The 23512-nt window shown below is 39.0% G+C and overlaps 8 protein-coding genes across 8 annotated transcripts; 2 read left to right on the forward strand and 6 right to left on the reverse strand.

The window, feature by feature from the left end:
• Window positions 1–372: 372 nt before the first annotated feature.
• YME2 (Yme2p) lies at window positions 373–2817 on the forward strand (the record flags this gene model as incomplete). Its single annotated transcript, XM_022821946.1, has 1 exon — window positions 373–2817. The coding sequence occupies one exon, from the start codon at window positions 373–375 to the stop codon at window positions 2815–2817; it is 2445 nt and encodes an 814-aa protein (XP_022678256.1).
• A 413-nt stretch (window positions 2818–3230) lies between these two features.
• MKT1 (Mkt1p) lies at window positions 3231–5585 on the reverse strand (the record flags this gene model as incomplete). Its single annotated transcript, XM_022821947.1, has 1 exon — window positions 3231–5585. The coding sequence occupies one exon, from the start codon at window positions 5583–5585 to the stop codon at window positions 3231–3233; it is 2355 nt and encodes a 784-aa protein (XP_022678257.1).
• A 648-nt stretch (window positions 5586–6233) lies between these two features.
• OST3 (dolichyl-diphosphooligosaccharide--protein glycotransferase OST3) lies at window positions 6234–7271 on the forward strand (the record flags this gene model as incomplete). The annotated part of the gene is made up of 1 exon (XM_022821948.1): window positions 6234–7271. The coding sequence occupies one exon, from the start codon at window positions 6234–6236 to the stop codon at window positions 7269–7271; it is 1038 nt and encodes a 345-aa protein (XP_022678258.1).
• Window positions 7272–7384: 113 nt separating this feature from the next.
• SNN1 (Snn1p) lies at window positions 7385–7684 on the reverse strand (the record flags this gene model as incomplete). The annotated part of the gene is made up of 1 exon (XM_022821949.1): window positions 7385–7684. One exon carries the CDS (start codon window positions 7682–7684, stop codon window positions 7385–7387), a length of 300 nt encoding a protein of 99 aa, XP_022678259.1.
• A 279-nt stretch (window positions 7685–7963) lies between these two features.
• TCB1 (tricalbin-1) lies at window positions 7964–11485 on the reverse strand (the record flags this gene model as incomplete). Its single annotated transcript, XM_022821950.1, has 1 exon — window positions 7964–11485. The coding sequence occupies one exon, from the start codon at window positions 11483–11485 to the stop codon at window positions 7964–7966; it is 3522 nt and encodes a 1173-aa protein (XP_022678260.1).
• An 804-nt stretch (window positions 11486–12289) lies between these two features.
• On the reverse strand, window positions 12290–16639 carry TOP2 (DNA topoisomerase 2; the record flags this gene model as incomplete). The annotated part of the gene is made up of 1 exon (XM_022821952.1): window positions 12290–16639. The coding sequence occupies one exon, from the start codon at window positions 16637–16639 to the stop codon at window positions 12290–12292; it is 4350 nt and encodes a 1449-aa protein (XP_022678261.1).
• A 676-nt stretch (window positions 16640–17315) lies between these two features.
• On the reverse strand, window positions 17316–17879 carry RHO2 (Rho family GTPase RHO2; the record flags this gene model as incomplete). The annotated part of the gene is made up of 1 exon (XM_022821953.1): window positions 17316–17879. One exon carries the CDS (start codon window positions 17877–17879, stop codon window positions 17316–17318), a length of 564 nt encoding a protein of 187 aa, XP_022678262.1.
• A 613-nt stretch (window positions 17880–18492) lies between these two features.
• On the reverse strand, window positions 18493–22299 carry NST1 (Nst1p; the record flags this gene model as incomplete). Its single annotated transcript, XM_022821954.1, has 1 exon — window positions 18493–22299. The coding sequence occupies one exon, from the start codon at window positions 22297–22299 to the stop codon at window positions 18493–18495; it is 3807 nt and encodes a 1268-aa protein (XP_022678263.1).
• Between the last annotated feature and the right edge of the window lie 1213 nt (window positions 22300–23512).

The raw sequence follows: 23512 nt of genomic DNA on the forward strand, positions 1-23512 counted from the left end.
CCCCCTTCAAATTGTAGCTCTTCTAATTTATAGAAAGCATGCTGTCAGAATTTTTAAGGTAAATGAGAACTCAGATCACGTGCTTGAATATATGTTACCCGCATCGATAATCGGACAAAGCCTTCCATATCTATTATCGGGACAACAAGAGAACGATTTTAAGTTGTGATATTTGAATCTTTCAAGCGCAAACAGGATAGAGGATGGCCTGAAAGGAGGGCTTGGTATCGATAAGTTAGGCAAAACAAGCCGATAAACTTTCTTTTGGATAATACTTTAGAAATTCTGAATTTTTACTACTTTATTCAGGCAGAAAGTGCTATCGAGCAGAAGTTTTTACGTTTTAGGATTTCAGTTTGCCCCTAGAATATAATGCTTCTTTCAAGGTTTGCTGCTACAAGCGTTAAACCCAGTCATATTGTTGCCTTAAGTAGGTTTGGGAAAGTGGCACTATGGGCAGGTGCTTCTAAAAGGTTTGTTTCTAGTGAAATTCAACAGAAGGATGAACAGGCGGGTGAAGCTAGTACTGCTACGGCAACTGGTATAATTCATAAAACGGAGGAGGAAACTTTATTATACTTCGACAATGTTTACCCTAGGGCTATGTCTTTGTGGCGCCCAACTCAATGGTATAATTTGTTGTTGTCAAATCAATCGCGAGAGGCTGTTCGTGCCAAGATTTTCAATTATGCAAGCCCGGAAAGTAACCCAATTCACGGATTAGAATTGCGCTCTACCATTCCCATTAAAAGAGATGGAGGTGTTTTTGCAACTTTCCTAGTGCCACCAAATTATACTAAAGCAGCATTGAATACGCTTATTCAGAAAAATACCGAGGAAGAGTCGTCAAAATCGTGGTTTTCGTATTTCACCAAGGTATCAGTGTTTCCAGTAAAGGGCTCGCCTTGGATTGAGGATTTGAGAAGGTTGCCAAGTAATCAGATCAAGGTTAAATTCGAAGGTGGTTTTTTGACTGAGGAAGAGGTATATGCACTATTCAGGAGGTACGGTACAATCGTCAACATCTTTCCTAATCCCCAGGAAAAGACATATGGGATTGTCTATAGATCTTTTAGGGGAGCCATCTGCGCTAAAAATTGTGTGTCCGGTATGGAAGTTCATAATAGCATTATCCATGTCCAGTATAAGCAGTTAGCTCAAGGTCATGTGATTCGTGACTTTTTTGTTAACCATACAAGAATTGCTGTTCCTGTCTTACTTGCCTTGTTGTCCATTGTTGCAGTTATCATTTTTGATCCAATCAGAGAGTTTACCATTGAACAAAAGATTACCCACAGATACTCATTATCCTGGGATAACCACTTCTTAAAGAAACTCTTGTCATTGACGTCATCAACTATGTCTTCTGTGAAACATTACTGGGGTATTTCCGACAACCAAGTCCAAAAGAGACAGTTGTGGGAAGAACGTCAAGAAAAGGTTGGCGATCTAAAGTTGTGGTTACAGGAAAACAATAACACATTTGTCGTTCTACGAGGTCCAAGAGGTTCTGGTAAGCACGAATTAGTGATGCAACATGCTTTACATGATCGTCCGAATGTTTTATACTTGGATTGTGATAAATTAATCAAATCTAGAACAGATGCCAAATTCTTGAGAAATGCAGCGAGTCAAATTGGTTACTTCCCCATTTTCCCATGGGTTAATTCTGTCACAAATCTACTTGATTTGGCAGTTCAAGGGTTAACTGGTCAAAAGTCTGGATTATCAGAATCAAAGGAAACGCAGTTTAGAAATATGCTTTCCACTGCAGTGATGTCCATTAGACATATTGCGCTCAAGGGCTATAAGCCAGTAATAGGCTCAGGTGATAACGCAATTACTGTGAAAGAAGAAGATTACTTACAGCAACACCCTGAAAAGAAGCCAGTTATTGTTATTGATCGATTCACAAATAAGGCTGAAATGAACGGATTTGTCTACAAAGAATTATCTGACTGGGCAGCCATGTTAGTTCAAATGAATTTAGCACATGTGATATTCTTGACAGAAACAGTTGCACCAAATCAATTATTAGCGGAATCTTTGCCTAACCAAGTTTTCAAAATGATGTCACTATCGGACGCTTCTAAAAAGAGCGCTAGAAGTTATGTTTTAGCTCAATTGAAGGAAACCAACGAAGAAGAGGACGAAGGTTCAGTATCCCCAATAAACCTTGACATGAACGAAAAGTTCGTTGAGGAGATTGATGACTCTTTGGACCCTATCGGAGGTAGAATGTTGGATTTACAAGCATTCGTCAGAAGAGTAAAGTCAGGAGAGCAACCAAAGGAAGCTCTAGAAAAGATGGTTGAACAAGCTTCGGAGCAAATCACCCAGATCTTTTTAAATGGCTCGGCTGATCCATTGAGAGGTGCTCAAGCATGGGAGCTTATTGAATTATTAAGTGCTAAGGAATCTATCACCTTCAGGGATATTATATATCGCCCCTTATTCAAAGCCGCACCAGAAGATGCCCTACTAGAGTTAGAAAAGAATGGTTTGGTATCTATGAAAAGAGATAGAGGTGTTCTAACTGATATCTTGCCTGCTAAGCCATTGTTCCGTGCAGCATTTAACTATTTGCTTGAAAACAAAGATATTTACAATGTACTAAGGACATCTTATTTATTAAGGATGATAACGTTTGAGACAGGAAGAATAAAAAAGTGGGAAGAAGAGTTGAAGGCGTTGTCTAAAGTGAGTGACCAGAAATCTTTCAGAAGCAGATTGAATTACTTGGGTGGAAAAATCGAAGGTAGTAGCGCAGTAATCAACAACTGCGAGGAAGAGATTAAAAAATTGTCAAAACAGTAAGTAAATCCCATAACTCACTTAGTTGTTAATAATTATACGTGTACATAGTCAATAAACTCGTTGGAATATGGGATTGGGCTGTTTTTTTTGTCTATGCTTATGATACATAAAAGAGTTGTCATTAATTGATGTTATTGTTTTCCTTTCTGAAAGTGATTTTCGCTTCTAAAATCTGTAAGTTATCCATTGCTGTTTCCAAGTACGACCATTATTAGAACGAAAGAAAAACAAGGTTGTCAAGCTTTTGAACTAATTATTGGTACAACCAATGCAGTATTTAAACACTTGCATCCTCAAACATGTGTCAATGCACAGAAGTGAACTGTAACTATTTTTTTAAAAAATTAGATTAACTACTCTAATTACTTTTTACCAGAGGAATTGTTTTCTATACAAGGGTTCGAAAAAGTATATCATTGTGAGTACGTTTCCGTGATAAATCTATAAGCATTTTCATAGGTTTCCAGATCACTTTGCTTAATCAATCCCAATTCTGCCATTCTTGCGTAAACCGTACCGACCTGTTCAATTAGCTCGAATGACTTTCTGAATTCTTCCTCTAGTTTAGGAACGGATTTATATGCCGAAAAAGTAACTGATATCAAATTCATTGCATCCTCTTTATCATGTCCATTATGCAACCATTTCTGCAGGTAAAATTCCCACATCATGGCCATTATAGTATTTGGTGAAGACAGTTTGAAAGGCATTAATTTAACTATGGAGTTGATCCATCCATCATTATCCAAACTCAATCTATCAAACTCGCCAGTTACCAAAGAGCTGACAGTGACACTCTCAAAGAGCTGGCACAAATTCTTCTTAACAAGATCGAGGTGATCTCTAAAAATCAATAGTTTTTTGTCAATTGGTCCATAGTAGTTGACTGGCTTTTGTGAGAGTTGATACATTGTCAAGACACGTGTTAGTACTAAAATGTATTGTGATTCTTTTGGATATGAACGCAAAGTAGCTGCTGATAAAGCGGGTGGGGTTACAGGGTGAGTTTCTTCTGATAGTGATAGAACACCTAGTTTTATGAACACTATTAGAATGAGAACAGACTCTAGATTTTCTGGAGAAACATCTAATTCGTTAAGCTCCGACAATAGAATACCGTATTTTGATGGAGTCAATTTTTTGGATTCTATATCAAGTTCATAAAATCCTAAAATTGTCAAAAATCTCAAAAAGTTCGTTGCTAAGAGATCGAAGGGTGTCGTCAATTTTTCATCAGCTGGAACTGATGCAGGGAATAAGACTTTATCAGTGATGAATCTTGACAAATCTTTTGTACCCGACAATAGATTGACTAATTTAGAAATGCTAAATTCTTCAGTTTCCTTTGTGCAAACAGCAATTCGATTTACAGATTCAAAGATCGTTGGCAAAATCCTACCAGAAGAAACCACTTCATTACCAGGGTTGAACCATGAAATGTACTTCATTTGCTTTATTTGGTAATACCTGTTTATTGGGCTAGTCAATAAGTTGACAGCCTTGGTTTTGAAAATGTCAATTGATTTTTTAACCAATTCTTTGTAAGATTCGGAAGAGCCACCATCTAGCGGGGCATATTCCGCATATATACCAGTTGCCAATGTGGTAAGCAAGTCATTACCTATCAAGCCAATTGATCTGTAAAAGTTGTACTCGTGTGGCAATCTCTGCTGAATAAATTCGTGAACGTCGTTTGGAATTGGTTCTGGAGATGATGATTTCGAGCTTTCCGATTCCGTTGCAATTGGATTATGAGAGTCTGGAGTGTAAAGCTCGACTCTTCCGCTTTCAGTCAAGACAGGCATATATTTCAAAGAAGAAACCCCCTTTTGGTAACTCTCAATCTCTTGTGACATATCAATTTTCACAGGGTTTGTTAGGAGATAGGTATAGTAGTTTGTACCACCGTTAACGGACATATCAAGTGCGGTCTCAAACAGCTGGACCGATGGGTAGACTTGTAAAGGAGGCAATGTTTTTGGTTGTAGATCGTTACCAATGGCCATGCAAATATCAATAAAGTCCTCCAAGTTACACTTCAATTCGTGCAAGACACGTTGTGAGTCAACAAATCTGAATTCTTTGTTTGGAAACTCCATACCAACAATAAACTTTGGAACGTTTTTCAACATTAAAAGTTCGGTTGGCCCGTATATCGCGTCGATGTACTCCATCTCATACAAGTAAGCCAACTGCATCCAGCTACAATATGGCGCAACTTGAAAACGAACATCCTTTTCGATGAAATAATGAATTAGATCCGCTTGGAACCTTTTCAAGTCAATCGGAGCACCATGTCTGAACACTTCATTGGGAACCAATGGCTGGTCAATGTACGTAGACTTGTTTTGGTTCAACAGATTCGTCCACTGTGCCCAAGCCCGATTTCTCTGGGCTATTGCTGACGCCAAGGGACTCTTTCCACTACCAGGATTACCGGTTTGGGACCCCATTGAGTTCAGTAAGTCTGCTCCCGCAGTAGAGTATGACTGGTAGTCTAATTGGTTCGAAGTCAATGATCCTGGAAACAAAAACACTGGCGTCACATTGTTCTCTTGGAAAACCTCCAAATCAGAATCAATGTACATCCTGAGACTTGTAGGTGGTCCCCCAATTGCATCCAAATACTGCTCACGCTTACTGGTCAATAAACGGGACACATAATGGTTCACATCAATACCCAGAGTGCAGTTCTGCAAAATATCAATGGATGCAGAACCGACAACGCCCCTCTCGAAAAGATATGCCTCTAAAGACCTCACTGGCATTATTTCTTCCCCTTACGTACAATTAAAATTATTGCACACCTAGAATACTTTAGTTGCCTTTCGGTGATACGAGATTGCACGCCCTATGTTGTATTCTTGCCACCGTTTTCAATTGTTCTTGTCGGTTCTTCTCCTAATTTCTTCAGGTGTTTAAAGTTTAAAACTATTATTTGTTTTGTTTTGTTTTATATCTACAAACACAGCGAAACACAAATCTTATGAAATATTCCCCATAAGAACTCGTTCCCGGTCCCGAATAAGCCCGGAAAGCATTACTGGGATCTCCAGCAATGGTTAGAATGTCTACTTGAACTGAGTACCATTCAAACATCACTTCAATATCGTTTTTAAGTTTTGTCACGTGTAAAACACATGACGAGAATTCCTAAAACTCCATACACCACAGCCATTTATAAAGAAATGTCACTCTCTCTCTCTCTCTCTCAATGAGTTTTCCCCAATATACCATGAAATATATTCTGTTCTGTTTGATATTTATAACAGTAATAAATAAATAGTGTGTGAAACATACAATAAAGGACACATATATAGAGTTTTGATAGAAAAGTAGGAATTAAATAGGAATTGTGCTAAAATAGCAGTGTGATATAATACAATTGGATTGCAGCAGGCCATTGGAAAGTAAATATGAAGTTCAGTGCTCTATTTTTAGGGTGTATCGTATGGCTGTTCTCGATAGTAGAGGCGATTTCCAATAAGAAGCTACTAGAGTTGTCTAAAAAGAATGGGAATGTGATCAATTTAAATTCGAGGAACTATGAGAAGATATTGAACTCACCCAGGAAGTCTGATATTGTTGTGATGTTTACCGCTTCGTCAACACAGTTTTCTTGTACTTTATGCAATGAAATGAGCCCTAGTTTTGATGTAGTGGCTAATTCGTGGTTCTATGATCATAAGGATGGGATTTCCAAGGATTTGAAAGAGGAGGGACACGGCCTTTTCTTTGCTAGAGCCGATTTCGGTCCTGATTCGAAGCAACTGTTCAGCAGATTCCAATTGACGAGTGTGCCAGCGTTCTTTGTATTCAAGGCTGGTGGGAAAACTGCGGACGAGTTTGAGAAGATTACGATTACGTCGGAATTGGGAGGCAATCATCTAGGGTTCCTTGCAGGACAGATCAAGTATCTGACGGAAGTAGCTGATTTGGTTGTTTATGAGCCAATAAATTGGGGTTCCACGGTGATCACTACTGTTACTGTGGGTGTGTTGACATTCGTGATCAGAAAATTCACTTCTACTGTGGTAGGTATCCTGACATTAAGGCCACTGTGGGGTGTTCTGTGCTCCTTTGCTGTCATCACTCTCATTTCGGGTAATATGTTCGTCAAGATTCGTAAGCCAGAGTTTTCTGGTATGTCGTCAAACTCTGTTGTATACTTCCTAGGTGGACAGCTACAGAACCAGTACGCCATTGAATCTCAAATAGTCACTATTTTATACAGTGTTCTAGCGTCAGCAATGGTGGGACTAATATGTGTGGTCCCGGGAATTCAAAAATGGTATAAAAACAAAAACCAAGAAGGCAAAGCTGCGTTTGTCTTCTTTTCGCTCGCACTGGCTTTCTCTCTTTGTATCTACATTTTCTACAGCGCGTTGGTGGCTGTTTTCGCATTAAAGAACTCAGGGTACCCATTCAAATTGTTCAAAAATCCCCTCAAATAGACTCCATATAACGTTATACTATCTATATATACGAATACAACATACGCAAGAAAGAATCGCCCTTACTCTGTAGTTAGTCATGACCACAAATGCGTTGGATTTACCAAATTTACTTATTTTGATACAGCTGAAACCATCCTTTCGTACCTCTTCAATAGAGCATCAACCTTGCGTTGTAATTTCTCCAGCCGCAGGGTTTCATCGCCTAATGTTAATTCTTTATTAAGTTGATCCTGCTCATCCTTGCACTTCTCTCTTAGTTTTTTTAACTGTAGTATTAGCACAGCCTGTGATTCCCTTAATTCATTGATCGATTGGTATATGCTCTCAAGATTATTGCTGAGCAGAGAATAAACACATAGCTCTATAGGGTGTAAGCCTGAGTTGGTCACTTCTTGTGTATCAATGTTCATGTCGAAATTGAATTGCTTAGTGTCTGAACTCGTGGTTTTGCATAATCATTCTTCCTTTTGATCATCTCATTAGGAGTATTTCTGTATTTCAGGTTTAAAACTGATGTAATATAATAATATAATATAATTAATATTAATATTGTCCATTTTTTTAAAACGACTACAGTACATAATACAAATATGTAGAAAATGAGCCAATAAGTACATCTAGGATGTCCTCATGACTGTTTTTATTTTACTTATACAAATCAAAAAGAGTTTATAACAACATCATTAAACTCAAACTTCCTCGATTTGTTCGTCTCTTTTCTTTGAACTGCCGAAGATACCTTTCTTTAGTTTTCCTACAGCTCCAAGACCAGTTCCAATGACTGTAGTACCCGCTTGGATACCGGCAGATAAACCCTTACCGGCTAAATCACCAATCTTGGTTTCTTTTCTAGTCACTGCTAAAACGTATCTTGGTTCGAAGTTAAACGACAAATGAATTACACCGGCGTCCTTTTTCTCAGGAGGTAAGATTAGTGGAATATCAAGATCAGTTGGACTTTCTGGGTCAATCTTGGACAATGGAACAACAGCTTCTCCAATAGCATCATCTGCGTTACCAGCATCCCAATCCATGACCTTTATCTTCAAATAATTATTAACACGATTGACGACTTGCACAGTACATGATTCGTTCCACGTAGGAGATAAAGTTTTCTTTAGAGTTTTAGTCTTGTAGAATGGCGTATCATTATCGTTGAGATACAACTTAACGTATGGATCAGATTTACCATTTCTATCTGCTGCAAGTAAGTTACTGGCACCCTTGATGTTGACGGTTAAATCACCGTTGTTGGTGATCAAGTCTGATGAAGGTAATTTGGTGGTGTTGATTGGGAACCAAGAAACCTGCAGCATTACCTTGGCGTCAGCATTACCCTTTAGGTTCACAATAGATGGCTTGTAGTAGCAGTTTCTTACCAACTCAATAGTTGGAATAGTAACCTCACAGATGCAGTCTTCTGCCTTATTTTGGTCTTTATTTTTAGTCACTCTGAGTGTTGTGATGGACCATTCCAATTCCTTAATCATGACATCTCCCACCATACCTTCTCTGAATGATCTCGTAGGACTTCTTGGCGTGTGGAAACGTGGATATCCATTAGAATCGAAGAATGCCTGTATGTAACAACCTTGTTGAGGAAGTTCTGCACTTAAAATGTAAACAGAAAGGACACCGCTGTTGTACTGTACCAATTCATCCAAATCAAGTTTCAGCTTAGCGCTATACATATCATCAAGTTCCTTTAACTCATCAGCCTCCGATTCAAGTTTCTTCTTGAGTACAGAGTTGTTCTTAAGCTCTTCCGATTCTTCCATTTCCTTCTTTTCCTTTTCGAGCTTAGCCTTTCTTTCAGCGATTTCGTCGACTTCTTGGATCTCTTCTAATGATAGAACAGGAACCGCAGGATAAAATGACACATAATAAGTAACTTCACCCTTTGAACCACCCTTTTTACTGATTAATTTACCAGTCTTAGGTTCTTCATCAATATGTGCAATATATTTGTCATCGGGACCTTTTTGGAACATATCAGCAGTGGCAATATCGAATTTACCCAAAGTACGATCTTCTCCGGCGGTTTCCACGTCAAGACATTCAATAGTAATTTTTTGGTTTGGAGATGTCACAGAAACATAGATAGATTCGTTCCATACTGGATTTGTGGTTGACTCCTTATCAGTAGTTCTACCCCTAGCTTGTCCATTAACAAGGACTCTAGCATATGGATCAATAGTACCAAATCTTTCCAAATTTTTCAAACCATGTGCTTTGTTTATCAACACACGAATGACACCAGCTGGTGGGGTATATGATACTGAATTTGAACCAATATCCAAAGAGACTGGCTTGAATACGGTGTTGATTTTCAAAGAACTACGACCATTCTTCAATGGGATCCACTCTTTCTCGACCAAAGATCTATCTATTAAATCATTCAAAGTTTGAACAGTATTCGTTATAATTTCGCCCTTACTGTTCTTGACAACCAATTTAACTCTAGTTTTTCTACGGTTGGTAACAACTGCTTCATAAGGAGTTCCCCAGGCAGGAATTTCTTTACCCTTCACGGTGGAAGTTGTCAAAACCAACTTAGAGTTAACATATAGTTCAACATAACAGTTAACAGGTGTGGTAGTTTCACTGAAATCCTTACCTTCTAAGATTGTAATCTTAGTAATACCAGTGTTGAGATCAGGAGCTTCTTCGACACTACCGTCTGGTAGTTTCTTTGGCTCTAGAGTACGATGGAATTTCATTTCAAAGAACAATTCACCCACTGGCTTGGAGTTTCTTAGGAAGAAAGAGGATAAGTTCTTTTGTAGTGGAGTATCATGCAAGGAGCTCAAATTATAGTACATTCTACCCAACACTTTATCCTTCAACTTTTCTCTCTTATCATACACAGTAATTGTTAGAGGGTCAGTGAAAGAGCCAACCAACAAAAACAATGATTCGTTCCAAACAGGGTTCAAACTATCCTTAACAACTCTTGACTGTGCAAGGACAGTGTTGTTAATGGAGAATTCTAGGTAAGGATCGACAGAAACGTTCAAAGAAGAAGAACGTTGTAGACCCTTTGCATTTTTCACAGTTAGTTCCAAGGCACCAATAGACATAGCAGCACCGGAAATTAGCTGCTCAATGTTCAATTGTAAGGAGAAAGGAGGCAAAAACATTGGTCCCATGTATTTCTTTGCAAGTTCTCTAATTAGCGGATAAAGACCTGGGATGTTCATAATTTCCCAGTTGAAAACAGTACCACCCAATAATTTGCAAACAAAATCAACATCGGGAACGTCTAGCAATTGAATATTGACATTTTCAATGTGAGGGAAAGCTGTCATTAGCTTAGTACGAATTCTAACGTGTGCCCTAAAGGAAACGTCGGAGACAACGACAGGAACAGTAATACCGAACATCTTAGCTTTGATCACAACAGTTTGATTAACGTAATTGCGCAACTGTTTTGCAGTCATATCAGATAAGTCGTGAGGAGTGAACGACAGCGCAAAGTCCATAACGGCAACGTCCAAATCCGTATTTTGGAAGGTCTTGGCCAACTCCACTCTTGGGGGCTTCACACCCAGAGTAAAGCGGTCTATCCACAATGCCTTAATAAACCCTGGGATGGCCTCATTTTTGGCCAATTCGACGTTAACCTGGTCAACAACCATAGTCGACACGGATGGCTCTAAAACAGGCCAGTACTTGTCGAGGAAAGTGTTCAACCACTCCATAGATTCGTAATCATCTTCAATCTTGTCCACCGTAAATTCTTTCTGCACAAGTTCTCTAAGAGCCGATCTGTACTTCTTGATCGACGTCCTGTAGAAGATAGCAGTGACGATAATGATGAAGAAAACAGGACCTAGCGAAAACTTGAATTTACCCAACAAGAAGGAAAGGAAACCACCAATGAAAAATATACCCACAGAATGGTACCAGTCACCGTAAGCCACGTCTGGAATGACGTTGTCCAAAAACGTCTCATCATTGGCACCAATAATCTGGTCCTGCAATGTCAAACGGTCGCTTTCTTCCCAGCCTCCAATTTGCTTCCATCCGACATACGTCGCATCCATAACAGGTCTGATCTCCGCACTGGTAGCCTTCTCATCAACCTCTTTGTTCTCAGACGACTCATTACTCGTTGCTAATAGAGCCTTTGGTGCCAATTTGTCGACACCATTAACCACCGCAACTTCCTCAGCTGGAGGAGGATTTACAATCTCCGTACCAGCACTCATATTCACAGCACTATTACACACCTGAAACAAGCCCTAGAGTCCGAATACACTCTGCCCAATCAATCCAAATTAGATAGAAAACCTTTAATAAAAGCAGTGCTAGAGAATGCACCCACACTTACGACGGAAAAAAAACAAACAACAACAAAAAAAAAGGCAAACTGTGTAGTATTATATCTCGAAACCTAGCAGTACCCTATATAATAGCAATCCGCAGCGCTTGATCCAGTTACTTACACCTATTAATCAAGAATCGCACTATTCCTTTTCAAGACAAAACTGCTTTTCCAAAAATTTGCCCTTTTAATATCGAGCCGAATTCTTTTTTTCCCTTCATACTATTGCGATGCGAAAAAAGGTCGAAAAATAGAAATGACGCTACTTATAATGAATCACTATAACTGTCGCAATACTTTGCTCTTTGTCTAAAATATTGACAGGCTGAAAATGCATTGCATGCATTTCCATATATTTTTACAACTGGGGTTTACTCGATTGCGGTTTTTCATTGCGCTGGATGCCCTTTTCAAGGCTATTTCTCTCGAAACAAATACCTTTTTCGAATGGACTCCCCTATAATATGGAATCCTTCGTACATTATATGTTGCTTTCTATGCATATTCATCAGAAGGCAACGAAGTGCTAGCAAAAAAAAAAAAAAAAAAAAAAGCCGTGAAACGGTAGTACCCTAAAGGGGAGGAAATGCAACAACAACAATGGGAGGGAAGCTGATATCACGTGATTTAGTTTATATCTTGGATTAAAATAAAAAGAGTAGCTAGTAAGTAGTAGGTATACAATTGATTATTCGGATGCGTGGAATGATCCATCGGAGTTGGCGTCGTCGTCATCATCTAGGAAACTGTCGTCGGAGATATCTTGGCTGTAGGCGGATGGTTTGGCCTTAGCGGCTCTAGCGGCCCTTTTTCTTGGTTGGGAGGGCAGATTCTCGAGGATTTCGAGGTCGCTTTCGTCGCTCAGAGATACCATCTGAGCGGAGGAGGGTTTCTTGGCAGGCTTTTTGTTTTTCCGTAGACTGATTTCTTCATCTTCGTCATCGCTTTTGGAGGCGGTGTTTTGTGCTGGTGCTGGAGGCGGGGTTTTCGTGGCATCAGAGGCAGAGGCGGATAGTGAGGGAACAGTAGAAGTAGACGTGAGTGACTCTTCGCTGTTTGCGTTGAAATCCGAGCTTAACTTCTTGAACTTGCTGGAGAAGACGCTGAATTCGTCCTTTTCGCCGTTTTCCTGCTTTGTTGATGCCGAGTTAGAAGGTTTAGAGAAGATCGTAGTTGTGGAGGAGGAGGAGGAGGGTTCCTTTTTGGGCACAGTTTCTGCAGGAACCACAACTTCCGGTGTGGATTGCTTGCTTTTGCTGGCCTTGGAAAGCTTCTTGGTGATATCGTTATTTTCAGTCTTGATCTTTGGCACTCTTTTCACCTTTTCGATGATTTTAGGTTCGATCAACACTCTCTCGAACTCGGAGTAGTCATGCTTGATAGTCTTTCTTGATCTCTTCTTAGGTTTCTTAGGATCGTAATCGTCATCGTCTTTCCGTCTGGTTCTCTTTCCTTTCTTCTTGGTGGCAGCGTCTGGAACGATGTTGTTTCTGATTTCTTCATCTAGTTCGATGAAACGTTCGTACTGCGCCATGAAGTCGTCCAAATCGATGTTCCACAAGTCCTTGGCAGAGAGTTTGAGCAATCTTTCCAATTCGGTTTGTTTTTCTTGCATTTGCTCCAATAGTTTCTCGTACCTTTCCTTGGTCAACGACCAGATCTTCATTCCCAAAAGATAGTCGTAGTTACCAAACTTCTCCTCCGGTCCATTGACCACATCTTCACTTTCGTCTGGATCTTCCTTCTCATCATCTTCATCGTCGTCGTCCTCATCCTCATCTTTTTTGATCTCTTCGATAGAAGCGATGTCCGACACCTTTCCGTAAGTTGGTTTACCTTCTTTGTTGAAAGTGGGGAAACCTAGCGATTCAAGTTCTTTGAAAAGCACAGGACGTGGCTTATTACTGACAGTCAATTCTTTTTCAACAATCATCTTAATGAATTTCACTTGGAAAGAAAGCTTGTCCACCTCCCATTTCAACCTTTCACTGATGTAATCCTTTCTCTTCTGATAGTATTCAAGTCTAGTGTAGTAGAAATCGGACAAGATATCACGAACATCGTCATACTTCTTGATCTTACCTTGAGGATCAAATGCAACCATATTACTGAGACTGACAGTCGATACTAACTTGAATCTTTCATAGAAACCAATCTTTCTCGTCTTTTCCATCTCCTCTGGAGACAACGTAACTATAAACTTAATTGTAGCACCATGCTGCTCTTGCATATCCTTAATCCATGGTTTGACCTTGTCGTTACCACTTAAACCTAACAATAAGTATTCTTTTATAACACATGTCCATGTCTTAGGAGGAAGTTCAGTGATTTCGAGGGTACACTCATCAATTTGTTCGATTCTACCGTATGTACGATACTTTTGGGTATCGATTTTTTCAATAGAACCTTTCCATCCTCTGTACCAAGGCGCCATTGGCTCCATCTCTTCTCCCTTAAGCAAGCGCTTGACATTGTTGACAATATCTACAGGATTGAATGGCGGAATGTTGGTACTCCAACCAGTCCCAATACCTTCACAACCATTGACCAAAATCATAGGAATTACAGGCAAGTACCATTCAGGTTCAACTGTTTGTTCATCGTCTTGAATGTAGGTTAATAATGGATCGTCTAGAGAGTTAAAGATTTTTCTAGTGATCTTATTAAGCTCTGTGAAGATATATCTCGGAGCAGCTGAATCTTTACCACCAGTAGCTCTGGTACCGAAAGCACCATTAGGCTTCAACAAGTAAATATTGTTAGAACCAACAAAATCTTGGGCTAAACCAACAATCGTTTGATATAGGGAAGCTTCACCGTGATGATATCCGGTATGTTCAGAAACATAACCACCTAGTTGAGCAACCTTGATTTCTGATTTTAAATTTCTCTTAAAACAGGCATAGATAACCTTTCTTTGACCAGGTTTTAACCCATCTAATACGGAAGGAATAGATCTTATATTATCTGCCAACGAGAAGAGAATTAATTCTTTGTTGATGAAATCACTGATTGGAATTTCCGTGAGCTTAGGATCTAACACTGTACCAGGTTCATATAACTTCAACCACTCTTTACGATCATCAGCCTTTTTCTTCGAAAAGGCCAAATCAATTAATTGGCAATCGTCACCTTGTAGAGCATGGAACTTCTTCAAGTGCAGATCTAGTTGTGAGAAATATTCACGTGCTTCTTGTTGCGTCGAAGTACCCAAACCCTTGTAATACTTTTGCTTCCAAGTGTACTTATGAGACTCTTCTTCTCTCCACTTTTCATAATCCGGCATGTTATAGAAAGAAATAGTTTGCTTTTTAGGTCTGGTAATAGTGATCTTGATAATTGGTGTAATGAACTCAATCAAAAAGCCTGGAATATCTAGTAAACCAGGGAAAGAGCTTTCAAGGAAATTGATAATCAAACCTTTAATATGAGAACCATCGTGATCTTGATCTGTCATAATCATGATATGACCATATCTTAAAGAGGTTGCATCTTCATAACGCTTTTTATGTTGCAAACCCATAATCTTTTTAATGGCTTGAATTTCAGCATTTTTGGTGATTTGATCAGGTGTAGCTTCTCTCACATTTAACATCTTACCTCTTAGTGGGAAACAGCCATAATAATCTCTTCCGACAACGGCTAAACCGGCGACAGCAAGTGATAAGGCAGAATCACCTTCTGTGAGCACCAAAGTACATTTGTAACCTTCCTTTGTACCAGCTTTGTTGGCATCCTCAAGTTTAGGATATTCTGTTATTCTATTCTTTCTCGAACCATCAGTTTTCTTTAACTGCTTTTCTGCATTTTCGTCAGCAATATCAAAGATTCTTGTCGCTAAATCTGTTTTCATGACTTTGTTCACGAAATCGTTAGGAACTTCACATTTTGAACCGAAGTCTTTAACTCTGGTTGTAAGCTGTTCCTTAGTTTGCGATGTGAACGCTGGGTTTTCAATCAAACAGTTAATAAAGATAAACATGTTATTCTTGATTTGGAATGGTTTAATGGACTTCTTTTGCTTCTTCAAACGGTCTGAAACCTTCTTCACGATTTGATCTGTCACATAATTGACGTGCGTACCACCGGAAGTTGTGGCAATGGAGTTGACGAAAGAAATCTGTTGGAAAGAGTTTTCTGAAACCGCGAATGCAATTTCCCAACGATCATTGATCTTCTCGTACAAAATGGCAGGAATATTGGTTGGTTCCTGGGCTGGTTCATCTGGATTCGTTAACTCTTGCAATCTGTTGAGTTTGATCTTTTCAAGAGATTTTAGATATAACTCAACATAGTTCTTGAAGTTTTTGATCTTCAAGGGTTTTCCATTTAAGGAAACGTTCACGTCACGAACCGAACCATTGATATCATAAACACGACGACGCATAACACCAACAATATCATCGTCAAGTTTCTCCATATTAAATCTTTGTAGATCTGCTCTAAATGACACCTTAGTGTAAGAAGGACCTCTTTTGTATGAGGTAATAGATGGAGGGTGGCATACAGACATATTATTTTCCCATTTCTGGACATACTTCTGACCTTTGGAAGGATCAGCGGTTTCTAAAATGAACTCAGTGGAGAAAATGTTACAAAGCTTGGCACCATAACCGTTTCTACCACCTGTAACCTTCTTCTCATCATCATCATAATTGGAAGATGTTAGAAGATGACCAAAAATCATCTCTGGAATGTAGATTCCTTCCTTTTCGTGAATTTCAACGGGAATACCCTTACCATCATTTCTGACCTCGATCAAATTCTCTTCCTGGTTTATCGTGACGTCGATCTTCTTCATGCTAGGATCACGAACCTTGTTGTCAGCCGCATTGACCAAAATTTCATCGAAAATCTTGAAAAGACCAGGCACAATATTCACTGTCTTCTCAATCATACAATCCGTTGCCTCATCATGAATCCATTGCACCGATTCTTGTGTTTCAACAGAACCAATGTACGTATCTGGTCTCTTTAAGATATGTTCAAGTTGAGATATCTTTTGATATCTCTCAGAAACACTCTTAGACTGCGTCATACCTGTTCTTAAGAGTTAAGGTACGCGACCAGTGGCAAAAAATACTTCTAGAGATAACTCAGATATAAAATGTAGTACCAGAATTCCTTGATTTGATACTGGATTCAGCTCACTTATATTCTGGGATACCTTAACAAATTCTACCTTCTCGATGAAGAACGAATTGTTTTATATTTTTTATTTATACTATATTTCGAAAAAAACGCGTTAGGCACACGAGAAAACTGAAGTATTGAAAACTCATGTAGTTAACCTCAAAAAATAAAATAAAAAATAAAGATGAATTTTTGAGTAACAGCGGATGGCTAAGCTAAAAGATCTGAGTAAAGGATTAGTGAAATATCGATATAACATTCTACACGTGATAGCGAAACCTATTTGATGGGGGTGGTACTGGGATAGGCAAGCCTTCAACCGATAACCCTGTTTCCAATTTCTTACCGTACGAACCTATTATCATTTTTACATATACGTATACATACACGCACGCACGCACACACAAAGGTATATGAACATGTATACATATAGATAGATATGCGTGCATGTATTTATGTTTTGGAGAAAGTGATGCATATTATTATGTTCTTGTTGTCTTGCGTTACATTTTTTTTTTTTTTGAGTCTTTCTTGGGAAGGTATTAATTGCCCACATCATTGAATGACTGATGATATTTGGCTTATGATATTACACAACACCCATGTCCTGGCTGCTTATTAACCAGCAAACTCGTTCTCGTAGCCACTTCAAACACATCATCAACATTTTCTCCCGTTAAAGCACTGCATTCCATATATTTCTTGGCACCAATAGCTCTTGCTACTTGCTCTGCTTGTTCTTGTGTTACCATTTGACTTTGGTCACCTATCGTCCTTAAATCCTTTTTTAACCCAACGAGAACAACAGGAGCCTCGGGGCAGTACCTCAAAACCTCCTCTGCCCATTTATTTCTTGCGTTACCCAATGACTCTGGATCATCAATAGCAAATCCGATGAGAATTATATCTGCCTTAGAATAAGAAAAGGGTCTAAGCCTTTCGTACTCTTCCTGTCCAGCAGTATCCCAAAGTGTTAACTGCACTTTGATTCCATCCACTCGGCAATCCGTCACGTAGTTTTCAAAAACGGTAGGGTGGTATTCCTCCGGGAATTGGCCTAAAGTGAAGACATACAACAATGACGTTTTACCACAAGCACCATCACCAATTATCACTATCTTCCGTTTTACAGGACTAGTAGACATTCTATCAGATTAGTTATTAATGTATCACAATATTTCCACCTCCTATGAAGTACGTTGTACGCTGATATATTGTGTTTCAATAAAAATAGATTATTGATTTGAGTATGGTATACAGGTTCTGCTGGAAGCAAACAATCTTCGCAATTGCAACGCTCAAAGCAACACAGAAAAAGATCCCTTTGAAGATTTCGTCGAATGTATTTTCGCCACACTGGAAAGCCCTTCGAACACCTACAGTTGTCCTGCTAATCAAAATATTTTATCTTGTTTCTATATATGAGAATCATTCTGAATTCTATTTTTCATGATTCTAGGTTTTCTGGCCTTTTCCTCGAATAATTACGTTTACAGGTACGATTTGCCAAGAAAGAAGAACGAGCATTAAAATAACACAAACTCCTGCAAATTATAATGACCACTTGTATACGTATATTGCCAAACCTCACGATGGCGCATGGTCAACTAGAAGAAAGTAAAATAAGCCTTTTTCCTATCATCAGTGGTTATATACTATTTGATTTACTTTTTTTTATTATTTTGTACCTAAAAATGATGTAATGAAGATTTTTAATGACGTAGTGAAATAGATGGATATGATATATGATGTATATAACTAGCTCCAAATGTTACTACCTTGATAAGATACTGGGAATGACTGATCGTAGTTCAGATAGTTCGCAGGATCAGGGTTTGTATTAGACATTCCATCTATTTGAGATACTGGCGCAGGCACAGCGGGAATTGCTTGTGAAAACGACACATCCCCAAATATAGAGTTCAAAGATTGAGCCAACGGATTTGTTGGAGCAGCAGTAGTCGGAATAGCACCGAGAGACTGCGTATCTGCGGTAGCATGTGAAGGTGCACCGGAGTATGAACCTTGAGAATACGCAGATAATCCTGCAGACATTGGTCCTCCCATCCGACAATATGCTAACATTCCTGTGTTATCATTTAGGAGTTCACATTTATTTAGTTTTTTCATTGACATTAACGTTGATACGAACTGCGAATAAGATAAAACAGACTTAGCATTGATTTGAGTCAAAGATGCTTGGTACAATTTATCCAATGGAACAAAACTATTGTCTGGTGACAACAATTTGTAGCAGTTAGTTAAAATATCCATGTATGACTCATTTGAAGGTTCAGTAGCCTGCGGAGAAGGTAATATCGTTGTAGCTGGAGCTTGTATTGGTGTTGCGCTACCCCAGATACTGGAGCCAAATCCGTTTGTTGAATTTACTGCAAAAGCTGAATCCGAGCTAGAGTCCCATATGGATCTCCTTTGTTGCGAAGAAGACAATTGATTTGGCTGGGCCTGTTGATGGTTGAATCTATTGATTCTTTGAGTAGTGTCGTTACTCCATAGAGCTGGTCGGTTGTAGACAACAGACTGTGGGCGAGGAGATATACTGAGAGGTTCTAGAGACTGAGAAGGAAGTGAGTTTTTCGAACTTATTGGAATATCATTTATAGTAGTATCTTTCAAGAAGTTTGTTATACTATTCACTTCATTTGACACATTGACATTTCCATCAGCATATGAAGGAAGAGTGTTAGGGACTTCAACTGATGGATTTTGGGCATTATAGTAAGCTTGTGAAGACTGTGACTGTTCCCAACTACCGAGTGAGTTTAACGGCAATGAAGATCCCTGTTGAGAGAAAGCAGTCTGTGTATGAGGAGAAGTGTTAGGTAGTGAATATGTTGATGAAGGGGGTAGTAGCACATCTTCTGTAGACATTGGGTTATGGATTCCTCTAGATGCTAGCATACTAGCATCCAGAGCACTATCTTGAGTCCTAGATGGAGATGATGACATTGATTTCGAGGCTTGATTGATCATATTGAATATGTCATCATTCAAGGTAGTATTTGAATGAAATACATCGTTTGTAATAAGATTATATGGGGTGGCTTCTGCCCTTGAAATGTCCATTGATGCATGCTCTTGACTCTTGATAGTAGCCTCCGTTTGCTGTTGCTGTTGCTGTTGCTGTTGTTTTTGCTTTTCTATTTCTTCCAATCTCTTTTTCTGTTGACGTTGCTCTTCTAATTCTCGCTGCTTTTTCTCCTTCTCCAATTTTTTCTGCTTCTGTTCTTCTTCACGTTGCCTCTTTAACTCTTCCTTTTCTTTACGAATGCGCTCTTGTTCTTCCTCACGACGCCTTTGCTCTGCTAGTTTCTTCTTACGTTTTTCATCACTCTTACGCTTTGCTTCTTCAACCTTTTTCCTCTGAGCTTCTCTACGTGCCAGCTCTTTCTCTTCAGCCTCCTTCTTTAAACGAAGTTCTTCTTCTTCTTGTCTTCTTTTCTCCTCCTCCTTTGCCAACTGTTGCAAACGTTTTTTCTCTTTCTCTTTCTCTTTCTTCTTCTGCTTTCGTTTCTCCCTCTCTTTCTTTTGGTTCTCTTCCGCTTCCAACTCCATTAACAATCTTTCTCTGTTCTTTTCAGCTTCTTTCTCTTGATAAGAGGCAATTAGTTTCTTTTGTAGTAACTTGGTGATCGCTATCTGAATGAGCCTTCTTCCTTCTTCCAGACGTTCCGCATGATCAATTTCGCTATCGTAATCATCGTCAATACATTCCTCTGAATCGTTAGGCATCGATGATTTATGATGGCGGTCAACCAAGGAACCATGGCCATGATCTGTGGAATATGATTCCTTATTAGATTTAACATTCTCATCAATATCGTCATAAATTACGTCATCATCATCATAATCTGAATCCAAGTGATGATCATCGATATCTTCATCGTCGATGTAGTCTTCATCAGGCTCATTTCGCTCGCTGCCTTCTTCATATTCGTCATTTGACCAATCATAAGATTCATGGGATTCAGCTGCTGATATTTCATGACGTAAACGTTCAAGCTCTTCTTTATGTTCTCTATTGTCCTTATCGATCTCTAAGCGCTTGTCTTTGTTATTAATCACATCATAACATGCACCTATTAGCGATGAAACTGAAGTTGGATCCTTAACAAAATCAAAATTCACATTATTTATCAATGCTTCTATCTCCGTACTTCCAGTAGCACTCACAGTATCAATAGTTTTGCCATCGTTTTTTTGCTTGCTGTCATCATCCTCATTTTCGTCTGAGTTATTATTGTCTTGAGAAGAGTTTTCGAGGTCACCACCATCTGAAGAAGTAGCCTCATATTGTGATAATGCATCTTCGTTCTCTTGTTGGTGTTGTTGCTGCTGCAAGACCAAGCTTTCCATGGCGTTTTTCAAGCCTTCGCCCTCATTATTCATCATGTCTTCAGTGATAGCCTTGATATGTGGATACATTATCGCTCTGTTAATGAACTCCTCAGCAATGTGTGGATGGGATGATACTAGAGTTTTAGCAAATGACAACAACTTAGAATCGACTTCACCGTATGAAGGCGATGCGCTGATTTGTTCAACTTCTTGCAACCTTTGTAGGTCACCCGAAGGCTGGATATCAGTCTCAGTTAGTTGTTTTTGCTTACTGCTCTTAAACTGTTTAATTTCTTGTTTCCAATCTAATGATGCTGGTGAATGTTTTGAAGGAGGGGAAAATGTTGGATGTGAATTGGTATTTGCATCAGCTTTGTCCATGTACTTTAACTCATCTGCTTCTTCCGCAGCAAGTACTTCTTCGGGCAGATAATACTTGATAGGATAATCAGCATGTAATGACTTGAGGAATGGATCGTTAGAATCGTCCTGTGCACTGTCCGTATTTGAGTTTTTCGGAAGTTTGACTGTGCTTTGCTCTTCATTATTTGATGAATTATCAATATGATCTCCACTATTGGCCGTGTCTACAGAGTCTCCCTCTTTATGGTTAGAATGCTTACGATGATGTGAATGGAAGTAACTGGAATCGTTTCCTTTGCTCTGGTACTCTTTTATGAGCTTCAAATGAAACTGTATAAAGTCCGTTTCGGCATCTTCATATTTTGCTGATTCATAGAGTTCGGCATATATCTGTTCAATCTCTTGCTCTATATTCATATTATTGTTACGACCACACATACTGCAATCACAGCTATGGACATTCTTGTACGACTTGATCATTTCAAAGAGCTCATCTTTGCTGATTCGTAATATATTCCTCCTTTCTTCTAATGACAAGGATTCCCAATGCGTATCCAACTTGATCGGCCATTTCGTATCCTCTACATCCTCTACCGTATCACCAAGCGCACCTCCGGGGCCAGTACGATCATTATGAGAATCACTACCATCTCCTGAATCCTGCTCCGGAAGCGACTCCACTATTACATCCCCATTTGGAGCCCTTTTAATAACCCGCGAAGTCGGATATTCGGACTCCTCATCTATGATTTCAGCATGAATTTTCGAATCCTTCACCTCCTTCTCAGACCCAGACCCATGTTGCTTCTTACTCTTCTTCTTCCCTTTCTTATGGGCAACCATCTGAATATATTATCCGCTTCTCTTATTTGTTTATTTGCTTTCTTGGCCTGCTCTGCTCTTCAGTTATAAAATAACCTTCCCACGCTAACTGTCAAAGAATATTAACTACTTCACAATCAATATGTTTAATGGCAATTCAAAGAGAATACGTACACGCCCGATTATTCTTCTCGTATACAGTAGTATAAATCCCAGAAAGCACTTCGTCAAATGTCAAGAGCTTGCCTCTTTACTACTTTCTATCTAGCACTTTCCTTTACATTTTTACATATTGAAATTATCTTTGGTACTTTTTTTTGTTAATTTCATTTCAGTAAGATTTCACATCCATCGCAGCCTCTGCAAGAAATGAAAGGTCTTCCCAACTGAAATAGTTATTTTTTTTTTTTTTTGGCATGCCAAAACACCAATTCCTACTTGAAGCACCCTTTTCAGATTCCTTGACTACCTAGTAGACGCATCTTGACAACAAGATCCATCACATACGAACATACGCACCCAAACCCCGCTCGTTTGAACGGTGCCCGAACTACTCTTAATTCTGCTCTCTTATCCCAAACCCCAACACCTCAGTATCCGGGGTCGGCATAAAATCAGGGTAATGTAGATCACGTGTCAAATTATCATTACCCGGCCTAAAAACACCGATTTTCTCTCTCGTTCTTCTCATGCGTGCAATAAAAGCGGTTCCGATTGTTTTTTTTTTTTTTTTTTTTTTTTTTTTTTTTAATCTCTATATTTCGTATTTTACATATAAGGAAAAGACGAGAGAATGCGAAATTAGACAATTAGAAACATAATAAGAATGTGGATATGATCGGCGGCAAAACAAATAATTGTTATTACAAAGAGTAGAAACATTTCTATATGTTACTTGTTGCTCAGCACTAGAAGATGGATTGGAGAATACTGTATGCCGTTAATATGGAGCGAAAGTAGTCGTTTTTTTATTTAGTGCAAATGGTGATTGCGTAGATATACTCTGCTAAGAGGAAATGCAAATCAGAATGTGGCTTGCTACTATGACTTAGGAAAGTGAAATGAAACGAGTCTGTCCCATGCTGGCTGCTTTGGACAGTGAGTGGTGGATAGAGAGGAAGATTGTGTATTGCTTTTATCTCACGTGATCACTAATCTCAATCGAGCGGCTGAAGTAATTTCTTTTACTACTGGACAGCCAAAACAGGCTGTTAAATCCATGCAGAGAGTTCAA

Source organism: Kluyveromyces marxianus, chromosome 8, assembly GCF_001417885.1.
Source record: "Kluyveromyces marxianus DMKU3-1042 DNA, complete genome, chromosome 8".
Lineage (NCBI taxonomy): Eukaryota > Fungi > Ascomycota > Saccharomycetes > Saccharomycetales > Saccharomycetaceae > Kluyveromyces > Kluyveromyces marxianus.